The sequence below is a fragment of the Saccopteryx bilineata genome, chromosome 1 (genome assembly GCF_036850765.1).
Source record: "Saccopteryx bilineata isolate mSacBil1 chromosome 1, mSacBil1_pri_phased_curated, whole genome shotgun sequence".
NCBI lineage: Eukaryota > Metazoa > Chordata > Mammalia > Chiroptera > Emballonuridae > Saccopteryx > Saccopteryx bilineata.
This window is the reverse complement of record NC_089490.1, coordinates 97,333,545-97,349,852: the sequence shown is the minus strand read 5'-3', so window position 1 is coordinate 97,349,852 and position 16,308 is coordinate 97,333,545. Positions and strand designations below refer to the sequence as shown.

The 16,308-nt window shown below is 49.6% G+C and overlaps 1 protein-coding gene across 1 annotated transcript; it reads left to right on the top strand.

Moving 5' to 3' along the window:
• The first annotated feature begins 9,480 nt into the window (after window positions 1–9,480).
• KCNA5 (potassium voltage-gated channel subfamily A member 5) lies at window positions 9,481–12,381 on the top strand. The gene has a single exon (XM_066261680.1). It carries the CDS (start codon window positions 9,752–9,754, stop codon window positions 11,555–11,557), a length of 1,806 nt encoding a protein of 601 aa, XP_066117777.1. The 5' UTR covers window positions 9,481–9,751; the 3' UTR covers window positions 11,558–12,381.
• Window positions 12,382–16,308: the final 3,927 nt, after the last annotated feature.

Sequence of the window (16,308 nt, the reverse complement as noted above, 5' to 3'; positions counted from 1 at the left end):
TCTCTTTGCAGGGAGGGTTAATAAATGTGTAGTATTAAGAGCTGTCATCTAAGGCAACACAAATGACTAGAACCCTTTACTCTAACTCGACCTAGGTGGGAGAAACAAAAAATATAAAAGCCATCCACATAAAATACACACATCTCACAAGTGTCATCTCATCTAATAGAGTAATATTCCACCAGGGCTAAGAGAGGTGCCCACAGGGGATGGAGTTGTCATCAGAGTCTGGGAGGCATCTCCAGGTTGAAAAAGCACACGAACAATAAAACAATATTGCATTGTTGACATGAATAAAACACTCCATTGCAGTATTTTTGTAATGTAAACTACCAGAAACAAAATTCAGTACAGTTCTTAGCTGTTAGGACACGTGAGTTTAAAAAGAGATTCAAAATTGGGATCACCTGTGAACAGGTATGGGATTATGGGGATTGATGGAGATTCTAGAATCAGATGGTGAGGATGGTTGCACAACACTGTGAATATATTAAAACTGCTGAGACACACATTTAAAAAGTCTAAATGATGAATTTTATGCCATGTGACTTTTATCTCTCTTTTTTTTTAATTTTTCTGAAGTGAGAGGGCAGAGAGTGGGACACACTTGCATGTGTCCAACCAGGATCCACCTGGCATGCCCACTAGAGGGCAATGCTCTGCCCATCTGGACTGTTGCTCCATTGCAACCAAAGCCATTCTAGTGCCTGAGGCAGAGGCCATGGAGCCATCCTACATGCCCCTGGGCCAACTTTGCTCCAATGGAGCCTTGGCTGCAGGAGGGGAAGAGAGAGACAGAGAGGAAGGAGAAGGGGAGGGGTAGAGAAGCAGATGGGCACTTCTCCTGTGTGTCCTGACCAGGAATCAAACCTGGGACTTCCACACTCTGGGTCGATGCTCTACCACTGAGCAACCAGCCAAGGCCTTATCTCAAATTTTTTTATTTTATTATTATTATTATTATTATTTTGTATTTTTTGTATTTTTCTGAAGCTGGAAACGGGGAGAGACAGTCAGACAGACTCCCGCATGCGCCTGACCGGGATCCACCCGGCACGCCCACCAAGGGCGACACTCTGCCCACCAGGGGGCAATGCTCTGCCCCTCCGGGGCGTCACTCTGCCGCGACCAGAGCCACTCTAGCGCCTGGGGCAGAGGCCAAGGAGCCATCCCCAGTGCCCGGGCCATCTTTGCTCCAATGGAGCCTTGGCTGCGGGAGGGGAAGAGAGAGACAGAGAGGAAGGAGGGGGGGGGTGGAGAAGCAAATAGGCGCTTCTTCTATGTGCCCTGGCCGGGAACCGAACCCGGGTCCCCCGCACACCAGGCCGACGCTCCACTGCTGAGCCAACCGGCCAGGGCCCTTATCTCAATTTTTAATAAAAGATTAAGAAACTCAGTTCTAATGGGTTGGTAGTAATCCTGTGTCTTCAGTGAAAAAGAAAGTGACATTTACCCCACTATAGCTCTCTTAAAAACAAGTCTGTCTCCCTGGCAAACCCTATATGATTATTCCCTCTTCAGGCAATTGGACTTAACACAGATTGAGTTGAGTCTTTTTCTACAAATTCCATTACCTAAAGGTAATAGCAGTGTCTCTTGAGGGTGTGTGTGGTATGGAGTAAAGGCCTGGGAGGGGAGTGGGAAAGAAGGGAGGGAGGGAGGAGGGCAGGAGTGCCAAGCCCCCCTGCCCCCAGCATTATAAGACCACAGGAAAGCTGGACAGCAAACAGGGAGGGCTGGAAGACCGGTCTGACCAGAACGTCCTGAGGGTGGATTTTGATGCTTCTGGCTTGGCATTCCTTCTGAGACCTCTCCCCCTGGGAGGCTGAAGGGATCTAAACAACAGGAGAAAATTTTCACATGGGGTCAGTGTGGGAGGTGACCAACTCCTTACCACAGTTTGAGAACCTTGACTCTTGAGATGCCATTCCTGGGAGCGAGGGAAGTGCATCTTCAGAGCTAGAGCCCTAAGATGCCCCGTGTGGCTGGGACTGGGACTCCTATTACCCAGGCCTCTGTCTGCCTGGCCTGCAGCAACTGTGTTGTGGCCATAGATTTTTTTTCCCCAGACTTAACAGGGATGCTCCTTACATGACAATAAGACCATCTTACACTTGCTTAGCACTTCTAAAATACTTTTTTTTTCATCTAGCTTGATATATAACCTAAATTCATAAATGTATCTTTATGCAGTGTGGGCAGTATGTGAGCTGGAAAAGCCATTGAATACTCGATGCTCAGTTAATGCTCTCCTTGATTGGGATTCCTGAGCAGAGAGCTGGAAAATCAAGTTGCAGCTGTTGCTGAGACAGTAAAAAACAGTTTGAATACCTGCAACCCTAATAACGGACGGAGCCAGTGGGTCACAGTTCTGAAGTTAGGTGTTCATCTTATGCAAGCAGAGAGCATAGTGAGAGGTGTTGAGGGAGGACACAATGAACTGTGAGCAAAAGAGAGCCTGAGAAAAAGAGCCACGTTGCGTCTCTGTCGATGAGTCAGGAGAGTGAGGGGGCAGGAACACCAGGCTGACCGAGGCAACCCCTGGGCATCTAGGTCACTTTCCTTTCCATGTTTTCCCTCTGAAAATGCACTGGACCCATTAATGAATTTATTCCTAGATTATATATCAAGGGAGAGAAGGAGGGAGGCAGAGAGGGGAAAAGCCAAGCTCCAGATGGGAGCCTTGATTTGTGAATGGCCTCTCATTCTAATCCCTCTAAACTGGAAGTCATAAGGGTCGCCTGATGTCTCGCCCAGATCTGGGTCAGTCTAAGCATAATCTCTCCCTCTCCCCGAACCCACAACCTCTTCTCCTGCTCCCACCTCGTAACACGGTAGTCACATTCTCTCCCCACACCCCACAACCACATCGTTTGGAACGTGTGTTTTGCTTTACCCCGCCTTTGACGCTTCCGTCAAACAGGAAAGGAAGGTCACTTCCAGGGCTTCCTTCCCAAGGTGTTGAACTGAGGGGCAAGTGAGAAGGGAAGGGCAGGGAGAGGAAGAACAGCTGCTCCCCTCATTAAAATGTTTTTACTACAAATCTGTATGGGGAATGGCTCTGGGGGAGAGGATTAGGTGAGAGAGGGCTTTAACCTTTTGCTGATTATTGCTCTATTCCCAATTATTGCTGGACAGCATACCCTTGCGATAACTTGTTTAGTATTGTAGTAATGCGCTGTAGAAGTACATGCTTTGTAACATTCAGCAGTAAGACCCAGCCTACCAAGCACCTAAGAATCAAATTTTCCTCTTAAAAATTTCTGTTTAAAGATATTTTGGGGTATTTTAACTATACCGCCTTCTACTTGGCCCTTCCTGGTCTAGAAGTCCTGAGCCCTCTGTCCTGACTCCAAACCCCTTCATGTTTCCTTATAGAGATGCCGACCAAGGGACTGTGGGGAGTTTGGAGAGAACACGTCTCCCCAGTCTGGTGGTGACAGCTTCCCTTGTGGAGGAGACGCAGTGGTTTTCTTCAGGGTCCTCTTTGATGGACAGGAGACTTGGATAAAGGGGTCATCTGAAATAACTGGTTACCAGAGTGATAGGAAAGGGGCTGGGAAAAAGCTCATAGTGTACTCCTCTTCCTCGAGAAATCCAAGCCTGACCTCCTGTGGTGGCACAGTGGATAGAACATTGACCTGGAACCCTGAGGTCGCCAGTTTGAAACCCGGACAAGGCACATATGAGAAACAACTCTACTGCTCACAAAAATTATGGGATATTTCAAAATAAATATGAAGCGATAAAACATTCCCTAATTTTTGTGAGCAGTATAGATGAGTTGAAGCTTTCCACTCCCCTCCCCCCTCTATCCTCTCTCTAAGAAAAAAAAAAAAGAAAGAAAGAAAAGAAATCCAAGATCTCGGCCATGCCTGGATGTTGGTGGGTGTAGGCCTCCCAGCGCCTAGAGCTGCCTCCCAGAGTGACCCTGGAAGGGAACAGCAGAAGCAGCGTGAGCCCAGGGCCCCAGGCTGGCCAGTTAGTACCTTCCCTGGTTTGCAGAGGGGTGAGTCCAGGCTACTGCGTGGAACCTCTCCGCACTTTCACAACCAGGTTCCCAGGTCTGTCACTCTCCAAGGCAGAGGAGCAAAACTGATGTTTGACAGAAGAGACTAGTGGCATAATCCCAACAGGATTTTATTTTTGCCTCCTCCTGTTCTGTAATGTTTTATCTCCTTGACTTAGATGAAATTTTAACAGATTCCATGGTTTTTTTTGTTTATCCTTATATAACAAACAGAGCTACAATAACTTTAGTTCTCAAACACTAATCCCAATTTAGGAATTAAATTGCACAGTCCAAGCTATTAAATTGTTTCTAGCCACAAAGCTGTTTTAGTTCATAAAGTTGGGGCAGTTTGTGTAGTGATTGAGAATGCAGTAACACATAACCTGAACAAAGGTCCAAAACAGATTTAGTTCAACACTTACCTTACACAGCCTTACAACTGCTGTGTAAGTGAGTTCAACACTTACCGTACACAGCCTTAAAACTGCTGTGTAAGTGAGTTCAACACTTACCTTACACAGCCTTACAACTGCTGTGTAAGTGAGTCTTACAATTGCCTGGTTAGGTCCCACCTCCACCATCAGTATAGGTATGTAGCCAGTCTCAGAAATTGTGGTCCAATTTCTATCCCTCAGTTTCCTCTTCCTCTCTGCTCTACAGGGAACTCCTTTCTCTTAGTACAATTGCACTCAACACATACTTATTAAAATTCACAATTGGACATAGTATCATGTTTGATATTGTTAAGGCAAATCAGAGATGAGCAAAATATAGTCTTTGCTATCTCTATCTATCTATCTATCTATCATCTATATATCTATCTATACTGCTCACAAAAATTAGGAGATATTTCAAAGTGAATATAAAGCTATAAAATATCCCCTAATTTTTGTGAGCAGTCTATCTATCTATCTATCTATCTATCTATCTATCTATCTATCTATCTATCATCTCTATCAATTGATTGATCTACCTACCTACCTATCTTCTATAGACAGATAAATGGTATAGTAGATACTATTTATAAATGGGATCAGTAGACAGATAGATACATACAGATGTGTGTATATAAACACACATACACACAGAAAGAGAGAGAGAGATTCCAATGGGGAGAGTGGAGAGGGAGAAGAGGCAAAAATATGTAATGGAGAGAATTAAAATAAGCATATTGGTACATCTGCTTTATAGAGACAAAGCAAAGCATCTGAGGATGGAAAAAGGGGGCTATTATTATATCTTGCTGGGAGAACATACATGACCTAGCAAGCTCTTCATGGTCTGGCTTTTCTCTACCTCTCTAACCCGATCTCACAAGACTCTTCCCCAGCCTCTGTGTCAACTACATTAACTTTCTTCTTCTTCTTTTTTAATTTTTATAATTCATTTTAGAGAGAGGAGAGAGAGAAAGGAAGGGGGTAGGAGAGAAGCAGAAAGCATCAACTTGTAGTTGCTTCTCGTATGTGCCTTGACCAGGCAAGCCTGGGGTTTTGAACCGGCAACCTCAACATTCCAAGTCGACGTTTTATCCACTGCACCAGCACAGGTCAAGCTACATTAGCTCTCTTTCAGTTCCTCAATCCAGCCCTGTCTCTTCCTCCCTGGGGCCTTGGGACATACTTTTCCACCTGGAATTGATTGTTTTTCCCATTCATCACCTCAGAAAGCATCCCTGGGTCCTAGGTGGGGCTGAGCTTGCCACTATTCTCACAGCACCCCATATTCTAGATGGTACCCCTTAAAATTGTACTTAAACAACCACTGTAAAATTCCATGCTCAGTCAGTGTATTTTCCCTTCCCCAGGATATAACCCCACAGAGGAAATATGTCTGTCTTGTTCATCTATTTAGTCCCGGAACCTGTAACAATGCCTTGAACATAGTAAGCACTCAAAAAATATTTTTGAATAGATTAATAAAGGTGGAATTTAGGATTTTTTTCTCCTCCTCTCTTTTCTTCCCTCTCCCTCTCAGTCCAGCTTTCCTTTCTTTCAATGCCTTACTTTTTCTAATAATATTCTTTTCTGTTAGTTCTGCACACCTTCCAAATCCTCCGGTGGTCTGTTAGGACCAGTGTGGAATTGAAAGGAGACCTCCCATTTGTTCCCCTCTGTGTATCTCATTCCGGGGGACATAGTTCAGGTGCTGCACATAGTCCTTTCTTCATTTGGGGTTTGAGAGGAGGTTGCTACTCAGAGTGTGACTCTGAGACAGGAGCCTCAGCGACAGTGAGGAGCTTGTTTGAAGTACAGTCTAAGTAAGCCCCACTCCAGTTCGACTCCACACATGAACTGAGGACGCCCGGGCAATGGTGCACTAGTAAGCAGTAGCAGTGCTGTCACGGAGCCTGTCTCCTAGGACTCGAGGGCTGGAGAAGAAAGCTGGTTCAGTCCTGTGACATATCAGCTGTATCCTCTTTGAGGAAGACAATGAGATGGAGTTTGGAGGGTAAGACGTTTTGTTAGGATGTCACAAAAGAAAGATAAAGGAACCTGCAGAACTCAGTAGGGGAAACCTTTAGACCATGATGCTCATCTGACTCCTGGGGAAAGAAAGAGGGAGGAAGAAGAGTTGGATTAGGAGTTTTGTGACAGAAACAGAGAGAAAGACAGAGAGAGGGACAGATAGGAACAGACAGACAGGAAGGGAGAGGGATGAGAAGAATCAATTCTTTGTTGCAGCACCTTAGTTGTTCATTGATTGCCTTCTCATATGTGCCTTTACCAGGGGGCTACAGCAGAGTGAATGACTTTTTGCCAGTGATCTTGGGCTCAAGTCAGCAACCTTTGGGCTCAAGTCACCGACCATGGAGTCATGTCTATGATCCCACACTCAAGCCAGTGACCCTGAGCTCAAACCGGATAAGCCTGCACTCAAGCTGGTAACCTTGGGGTTTCAAATCTGGGTCCTCTGCCTCCCAGTTCAATGCTCTATCCATTGTGCCACCTCCTGGTCAGGCTGCAGTGCATTTCTTACAAAGACTTAGCTAATCCAGTGGGGAAGTCCAGAGCAAAGACCACCGAGGTGCAGAGCCTGCATTGGTCAGACACAGCCTGGTCCTTGTAACCCTGCTGTGCCTGTCACTGGCAGAGGGCTGCCCAGGAGCAGCTCAGCCTCTGCAGGAAAGCCAGGCAGAACCAGAAGGGGCTCACAGCTGAGGCTGGCAGCTAATTGTACTCCTTGAAGCTAACGAGCAAGTTTTTTCTTTAAGGGAGACCCTAACAGTGTACGCCTATGGCTGCCACATGTGACATCTGAAGGTAATTTTGCAAGATATTGATGAAAGCTAGTAAGTGGATGGAAAGCAGATTTCGGAAAATACCACATTAAAGGAAGCCTGACTTATGTGCTTTTCCAGGACTGTTTATATTGTACTGATTCTTCAGGGAACAGTCTCCCTGAGGGCCCCTGGAATGCAAGGTCCAAAGGACATTTTCTCTTATGGAGCCCAGGGAGAACTCACGTGAACCATAAGGTGTCCCTGTGTTTACAAGATGCACAAGTCAGTAAACAAAATGCAACGGCCACAGGTCTGAGATCACCCTGTGCGAGCTCAGTGAGCCCAGGCTCCCCAGGGGCAGATCTGATCCCGACTGGCAACCTCAGAGCCAGAGAAAACATAAACCCAAAGAAGAACAGGAACGGCAGTGGTCTGGGGAGGGGAGTGCAAGGCCCATAGTCAACCGGCAAATCCTTCAGACTGGTTTTCACTTTCATGCCCCTTCCTCACTCATGACTGTTGGCAAGGACAGCCAGCTACACACACCAAGTCACACACAATGAACAAATTTACACTCGCCAAATTCATGTACGCTTCAAAAAGCCGTATGCACATATACTTCTCCAACCCTGACATGTCCACATCCTGCTATTTCAACAAATATTGGTGAACCTAGAATCAAGTTTCCAAAACATTCCCTGTGTGTAGATCACAGACAAGAGGCTGTAACATACACATACACAAACCCCCCAAAACATACAGGAACAAAACTAATCACACATCAAATACACAGTGACTTTATGGTAACTTAAAACCAACAACCACCTGGAACCAGAAGTGCCTTGACAGATATTGCCCATGGCTCTTGATGCCCACTGAAACCCTGTAGGAGCCGGCCAGGGAAGATACCCTAGTGTGCTAACCAGAAGAGTTTAGATGTTATCTTCGCATCCCCCTGCTGTTTGCAGGAGAGAACTAACGCTCTGGGGCCTGATGCTGGGGGGAGGGAGTGCGTGTATCCGGAAAGGGATTACACATTTCTACAGAGGAGTGGAGTGGAGTGGAGTGGAGGGAATAAGAGCCCAAATTCTGCTTGCTTAGGTTTGAATCCCAGCTTTGCCACTTTCTACTTGTATGACATTGGGCAAGTTAGTCAATCTCTCTGTGTTTTATTTTCCTCATCTATAAAATGAGAATACTAATAGTACTTACAAAATAGATTGTTGTAGGAATACAGCAGTGCTGAGAATGGGCCTGGTGAAGCATAGAGTAAAGTAAGTGTTGGTTATTAGTCTACTTCTGGGAATGTCTTACCCCCCCCCCCCCCCCACACACACACACAGCCTCCCTAGTTCTCTGGTATAAACCGTCCCTGCACAGACTTCCACACAGTTGCTAGCTGCCACCACCAGGCAGGAACAGCTCTCACCAAGGTCTCTTTATCCCTCCTCCCCTTCCCTGTTAAGGTTTTTGCAGATGGATTTGCGGAGAGGGTGGCATCTCTTCAGGGATATGAGACTAGGCAGCAAATTTCCAGACTCCAGCAGAGCAGGGTCTGTCTTGCTGACTGCTGATGTTTGAACTGGGAATAAGGGCTTTCCCCAGAGCAAGGGCAGGGGAAGGAACGCTGCAAGGTTTCAGCCGGGTACCTTTCGATGGGTTTGTGAGAAGCTGGGAAGAGAGATGTTTCTCCATTGGTCCGTAGATCTATCTATCTATCCTATCTATCTATAGATAGATAGGATAGATAGATAATCTGTCATCTACCTATCTGTCAAGGTCCATAGCTCCGTCTGGCCCCCTTCAGTGTGAAATTTTTCCCTAAACAAGAGCGTTATTCTTCCAAGGCAGAAAAGTGAAAAGGACTGTCGTCTCCTCTCTCTTAATCCGACTCAGCCAAAGCCTTATCCCTTCAACCCATGACAATTCATTCCCTCTGGAGTCCACTCTGTGTTCCGCGGGCTCCCAGGTGAACTGAAATCCAGAGCTATTCTCATCTGGTTGCCCTGGGAGTTTCAGCGCTCTCGGTACAACCTGTTCCTCCATCCTCTCCACTCCCTCCCATCCTCCCTCCCTCGTGGGGCTGCGACCTTCTCAGCCCCCCTCCCTCTCCGGCTCCGGGCCCCAGCTGCGCCCTCCGGAGAGACACCCGCTGCCACAGTCCCCGGGAAGGGGGGCGGGAGGAGGAGGGGAAGAGGGGAGGAGGCGGGAGTGCGCGCAGGGTGGAGGCCCGGCGCCGCCGCGCAGCCAGAGAGAGGGGTGGCTGAGGGTTGCATCTGCTGGAAGGAAGCTTTTGGCTGCTTGGTAACGGGTTGCCAGACCGAGAGAAAGGCAGAGAGCAGGGCAGAGGCTTCTTGACGTCAGGACCAAGCGAGGGGATCGCGCCAGCCACCCCAGCCCGCCCCACTGTGCTCCCGACTGACGGCTGGAGAGTAGCCGGACGCGAGGCTTTGGCCGGCTGCGCGTGGGGGCGAAGGAACCGGTGGACAGGGGCGCAGCATGCCCCCGGCCCTAGGGCCATGGAGATCTCCCTGGTGCCCCTGGAGAATGGCGGGGCCATGACCGTCAGAGAAAGAGGTGAGGCCCGGGCAGATTGCAGCCAAGCCACAGGGGGAGAGCTCCAGTGCCCCTCGACGGCTGGCCTCAACGATGGACCCAAAGAGCCGGCGCGGAAGGGGCGCAGCGCGCAGAGGAGCGCGAACCAGGGAGGGCGGGCTTTACCACCGCTGCTCCAGGAGCAGCCGCAGCCTAGACAGCTTCCAACGGGGGACGAGGAGGGAGAAGGAGACCCTGACCCGGGCATGGTGGAGGACCAGGGGCTGAGCGCGGGGGCCCTGCACCATCAGCGCGTCCTCATCAACATCTCCGGGCTGCGCTTCGAGACGCAGCTGGGCACCCTGGCGCAGTTCCCCAACACCCTTCTGGGGGACCCCGCCAAGCGCCTGCGCTACTTCGACCCCCTGAGGAACGAGTACTTCTTCGACCGCAACCGGCCCAGCTTCGACGGCATCCTTTACTACTACCAGTCGGGGGGTCGGCTGCGGAGGCCGGTCAACGTCTCCCTGGATGTGTTCGCAGATGAGATTCGCTTCTACCAGCTGGGGGACGAGGCCATGGAGCGCTTCCGAGAGGACGAGGGTTTCATTAAAGAAGAGGAGAAGCCCTTGCCCCGGAACGGGTTCCAACGCCAGGTGTGGCTTATCTTTGAATACCCAGAGAGCTCGGGGTCCGCACGCGCCATCGCCATTGTCTCCGTCTTGGTCATCCTCATCTCTATCATCACCTTCTGCTTGGAGACCTTGCCTGAGTTCAGGGACGAAAGCGAGCTGCCTCCTCATCCCCCGGTGCCTCACCAGCCTGCTGGGCAGGCCCGGGGCGCCAACGGCAGCGGAGCCGGGGCGCCTCCCTCTGCCCCAACGGTGGCACCTCTCCTGCCTCGGACCCTGGCAGACCCCTTCTTCATTGTAGAGACCACGTGTGTCATCTGGTTCACCTTTGAGCTGCTTGTGCGCTTCTTCGCCTGCCCCAGCAAGGCGGAGTTCTCTCGGAACATCATGAATATTATCGACGTGGTGGCCATCTTCCCCTACTTCATCACCTTGGGCACCGAGCTGGCAGAGCAACAGCCAGGGGGCGGGGGCGGGGGTGGCCAGAACGGGCAGCAGGCCATGTCGCTGGCCATCCTCAGAGTGATCCGCCTGGTCCGGGTGTTCCGCATCTTCAAGCTCTCCCGCCACTCGAAGGGGCTGCAGATCCTGGGCAAGACCTTGCAGGCCTCCATGCGGGAGCTGGGCCTGCTCATCTTCTTCCTCTTCATCGGAGTCATCCTCTTCTCCAGCGCTGTCTACTTCGCAGAGGCGGACAACCAGGAGACCCATTTCTCCAGCATCCCGGATGCCTTCTGGTGGGCGGTAGTCACCATGACCACGGTGGGCTATGGGGACATGAGGCCAGTCACTGTCGGGGGCAAGATCGTGGGCTCCCTGTGTGCCATCGCTGGTGTCCTCACCATCGCCCTGCCAGTGCCCGTCATTGTCTCCAACTTCAACTACTTCTACCACCGGGAGACGGACCACGAGGAGCAGGTGGCCCTCAAGGAGGAGCAGGGAAGCCAGAGCCAGGGGCCAGGGCCGGACAGCAGAGGCCCGCGGAAGGCCAGCTGGGATAGGGGGTCGTTCCGCAAGGGGTCCCTGGAGAATCCGGAAAGAGCCCGGAGGGGCAGCTGCCCCCTAGAGAAGTGCAACCTCAAGGCCAAGAGCAACGTGGACTTGCGAAGGTCCCTGTATGCCCTCTGTCTGGACACCAGCAGGGAGACAGATTTGTAAGGGGCGATTCAGGCTGACTGGTGGGGACAGCAGAAGCCTCCTGAACCTGGGTGTCTGCATTATACCACAGAGTATTTCAAACCCAGCCTATAACCAAAGTCTGTCCCTCTTCCTTTTGCTCCTTCCCTCTCTCCCTCTCTCCCTGGATCCCCCCATTTTTCTTTTTTCCATGATTATCAAGGGTCGCCTATTTTTAAAAAATACCACATTCCATGACGCAGGAGCTGTTAAGATGGTGAGCACTATGAGATGGATGTATTTGTAGCCAGTTTCCTATACCCAGCAGAGGAATAACCCAAACAAAAATGACTTTAAATAGCCCAGATCCCAAGAGATTTTGTAACCTCCCCCCCCATCCATGTGTTCCAAATTTGCTTTACATATGGTTATGTTTGTGTGTAGGGAGAAATATTTTTATGGCTGGTAAGTGGATTTTTGTACTATAGTTCAGATGAAGATATTTTGGATATATTTTCAAGACATATGTTGTATTTATGGAAGAGAGAGTTACTGTGATGTTTTTCTGTGAAACTTACATTAGAGCCAGAGACCCTGGTTACAGCTGTTCTGGTTCCTGTGTCGGTAAGCCTCTCTTTTCTGGGATGTGGTATCGGTGCTTTGCATCTAGAGCAGGGAATATTCTGGAAGAAAGGCAGGTCTGATTTTTTTCTGTACGCCTTAAACAATTCTTATAACTTTCTTCGAAAAGCATGTTAATGATGTTGGAGGAAGGCTTCTGATAATTCGTTCTCTTTATTTTTATCCCAGGAAATAAAATGTTACTTGGTTGAGGCAAGTGTTAGTTTTTCTACAGCAGATGCATCCCCCCCTTTTTTTTTAATAAAAGAAAAATAATCCGTCACTTGCTGATTTTGATTTTGGAGTCAGAGCATTAGCATTCTTAGAAAACTTAGAATGCTAATGGTTTGATCATCAACATTTTTTTTTTTTTTTTTTTTTTTGCTGGGTCCCCTCTTTGACTCATAGAGCAGTGAATTGTTTTGCCTCAGGCCATTGATGACATGGACACCCCTGTAACATGTTAGTATGAGAACCAACCATCAGCATGCAGTGGGGTGAAGCTTAGAAGGCAGAAGAATTGGAATGAGGCCCTCCAATTCTTCCTGACTACCCCCCCCCCAAACTACTGTGGTCTCCTGGTGCTGGATTTCTAAATTCCCCTCTGCCTGCAGGTTTTACGCCCTCCTTGCTTTGGCTCTCAACAGCTCTGAGAAGCAGGCTGGATTCTCCGACAGAAAGCCTGTTTACACAAACGAGGCCCTGGTGTGAAAGTCATGAAGAGAGGGAGGGAACCGCACCTGTTATACCAACCCTGCCAACCATGGTGTGGCAGAGAAGGAGGCACGGCCCTTTGGTAGACAGAGCCAGCCAGAGGCCAAATGGAAGCATTTGCTTGTCCACATTAAAGGCTGGTTTCTGCCTTATCAGGAGTAATCTCTAAACTTAGAACGAATCTCTTTGTTTCTTTTTTCACTGGGTGGTTGTAGAAAAACATCACAGTAGGTGTAACACTGCCTGTGATTTCTCTCTGGGATTAGCTGTTCCCGTGGGGCTCCAGATTCCTGCTGTTGCTCTTTCTGCTGAATTATCCAAAGACTGGTTGTTTTACATCCCTGCCCAGGTGGGCCGGTGGTCCACAATCACTCCGCCCCCACAGTAGCAGTGAGCAAGCTTACTGGCTAGTTGTGAGGGTGTACCCAGGTCTCCGTGGGGCGAGGGAGGATCTGCTAACCGGATATTTGGGAACTGCAGATTTAAATAAGATGCCTACACAATAGTAGGGCCAGTGGCTGTGACTGACGGGGGTCATTTCCAGGCAGGAGCTGTTTAGTAGCAACTCTGAGGAGGAAACAGAAGGCTTGTGCAGGCAGGGCTCTGTTGTTTCTCATTACTTGTTGGGGCAAAGAAAGAAGAGCAGAGACACTTTATTTATTTATAATTTACAATCTGCTTAATAGCAGGGCATCTTGCCAAAGCTCAACTCCACACAGTCTCACCACCAAGCCCTCTATGGCTTTTGGCTTTAAAGCCAATGTGAGGAGTAGTACACACCTGTGCTTAGGACTGAGTCAGCCAATCCCAGACTCAACCTCCCTTAAAGGCAACAGAGAAATTACCATCTTGGATCTGGAGGTCAGCTCATTTAGACTTAAGCCGCAAAGAGAGTAGTGCCCAGGTCTCAGGTACGTCCAGGTGCCTGATGGCCTGCATCTTTAAATGCCCAGTGAACAAGTGCAAGCTTATACAAACCTCAGGGACACAGTGGAGGAAATGAGAGAGTGAGTCTCCCTATTTTGTGTGAAAGGAGGGGATACTGTAGAGCAGGTTTACAAAGGGGACCAGGGGCTTCCAGAGGGAGCCCTGGAGTTGGGCATCCTGTGCCCTGTTGCAGCCTCTCATCTCCATGGCCAGTGACGTGGCATCTCTCCTGGGACACTGGGAGGGGCGCCGCTAGGCCGTGCAGGTATTTCAGGGTCTCTGTCTCTCAGTGCACCTGTTGCTGTGGTTCTGGAATAGGCTCCACTGTTTTACTCCATACATTATGGTTCACCCGTTTGCATGCTTAGCAGGAAAGGGACCTGAATGTCGAGGCTCTTCCTCAGGCCTCTGAGGTCAAGGGCCCCTCCTATCCTTTCCCAGCTTCCCCTTCTCTGCTGTCATTGATTCGCCACAGCCTTTACCTTCCTGAGGAGATTAGATCAAGTGGCCTCAGCCAAGCTTTTTATCCAGATGTTGCTTATTGGCCCCTGCAGCAGGAAGCCACCCTGGGTTTATAATCTCCCAGCTGCAGCAACCCCAGCAGGAGAGTGGGCTGCACTGGCCTGGGCCCTGGGGTAAGGATGGCTTCTCCCCTGCAGAGCCTCTGGCTCCCTCCCTCACTGCCTGTTTTTTTGCTTCTATGGAGGCTGAACCCTAAACAATAACAGGTTTTGAAAAAAAAATTTTTTCATGTGCTTTTTTTTTTTTTAAGTGAGAGGAGGGAGGCAGAGAAACACTCTTGCATGGACCCTGACCAGGATCCACCCAGCCCGCCCACTAGGGGTCAGTGATCTGCCCATCTGGGGCCGCTTCTCCATTGCTCTGCAGTGGAGCCATCCTCAGCACCCAGGGCCAATTTGCTCTAATCAAGCCATGGCTGCAGGAAGAGAAGAGAAGAGAAGAGAAGAGAAGAGAGAGAGAGAGAGAGAGAGAGAAAAGTAAGACGGGGAGAGATAGAGAAGCAGATGAGTGCTTCTCCTGTGTGCCCCGACTGGGAATTGAATCCGGGACATCCACACGCTGGGCTGATGCTCTACCACGGAGCCAACTGGCCAGGGCCTTTACGTGTTATAAAATCCTGGTTCCGGCCCTGGCCAGTTGGCTCCGTGGTAGAGCATCAGCCCGGGGTGTGGAAGTCCCAGGTTTAATGAAGTAGGAATGGAGTAGAAAAGGGAAGCTTCTAGAAACCTTGAAGTGGGGGTGGTGGTAGGGGGGCTAGAGAGAAGGAAGGGCATTAGGGATGAGGGAGATGGGAAGAGGGGGCTGGAGGGGTATGGCTGCCCTGGCCCCATCACCATCATTCAGGGGTGGAGTCCGGGGTGAGGTCCGGGGCCACTCCCCAGGACCATGGGACCAGTTCCAATATCACCAAAGGCAAGAGACTCAGAGATGGTTTAGGGCCAGTGTTGTCCCAAGTTCTGAAAAGGGCCAGATAGTAAATATTATAGTCTTTGTAGGCTAAGAGGCAAAAGTGAAGCTATTATTGTAGGTACTTATATAACTATTTGAAATGCTGTCATTTAAAAATATCAAAACCAGCCTTGGCTTGAGAGCTTCCATCCCTGTCACATCAGTGATTGGTCACACGGAGGCTGCCTCCTGGGTATCCACGGTTCCTGTGAGCCCTGACCTGCCTGCTGATTTGATTTTACTCCATAGAACTTGCATTTCTTGCAAATGCCAACCCCTGGCCCAGGCAGGGGGTTTCATGGCTGGCATTTTCTAGACCAGAGACAGATTTATTAGAAATATGAACTTACTTCTACCTCCTTATGAAAATTAGATTTTTCTAGGCGGCCCTGGGACAGGCTGCTCGACTTCTAGGAAAGAGGAAGAAAATGTCAAACTGGAAATTCTCTCTAGGACTCTGGGCAGTGGGCTTTCCCCAACTGTTAGTGGAACTGGGCCCTGACTTCCAGGGCATGGACCTCCTTCTCCATCTGGCCTTTCATTTTTTCCTGGACATGGGATCACACGGGGAGCCTGGAGGCTGCATGTCTCCGTCCGTGCTCGCCTGGCTCTTCTCTGGCTGAGGAGAGGGGCCCTGGACTGGCGTGGTCTCTGTGTGCACAGTGAGGGGAGTGTGGCCCAGCCGGGAGCGAGTCAGCGACAGACCACAGGCCTCCAGACAGAGCACGATGCTTGTTACCTTCCCTTTACTGGGATGTATTTTCAATGTCAAACTTTGCATCACGCAATGTTTCAGCGGAAGGAATCTTATCAATCATCTGGTCTGTCCCACTTTCCCAGGTGAGCAAACTGAGGCCCACAGAGAAGAGGTGGTATGTCCAAGGTCATACCCCAGTTACAGCAATCTAGGACCACAATCGTTTTTTCCAACTCCTAGGCTGGAGTTCTCCCCGTGCTGCATGCGGCTCCTTCTGCATGAAGCTCTCGGTCCTCACTGGGCTGCCCTCGAGCCTGCGTCCTGAGGTGCTACATCCTGCAAGCTGCTACATCAGTGTATCTGC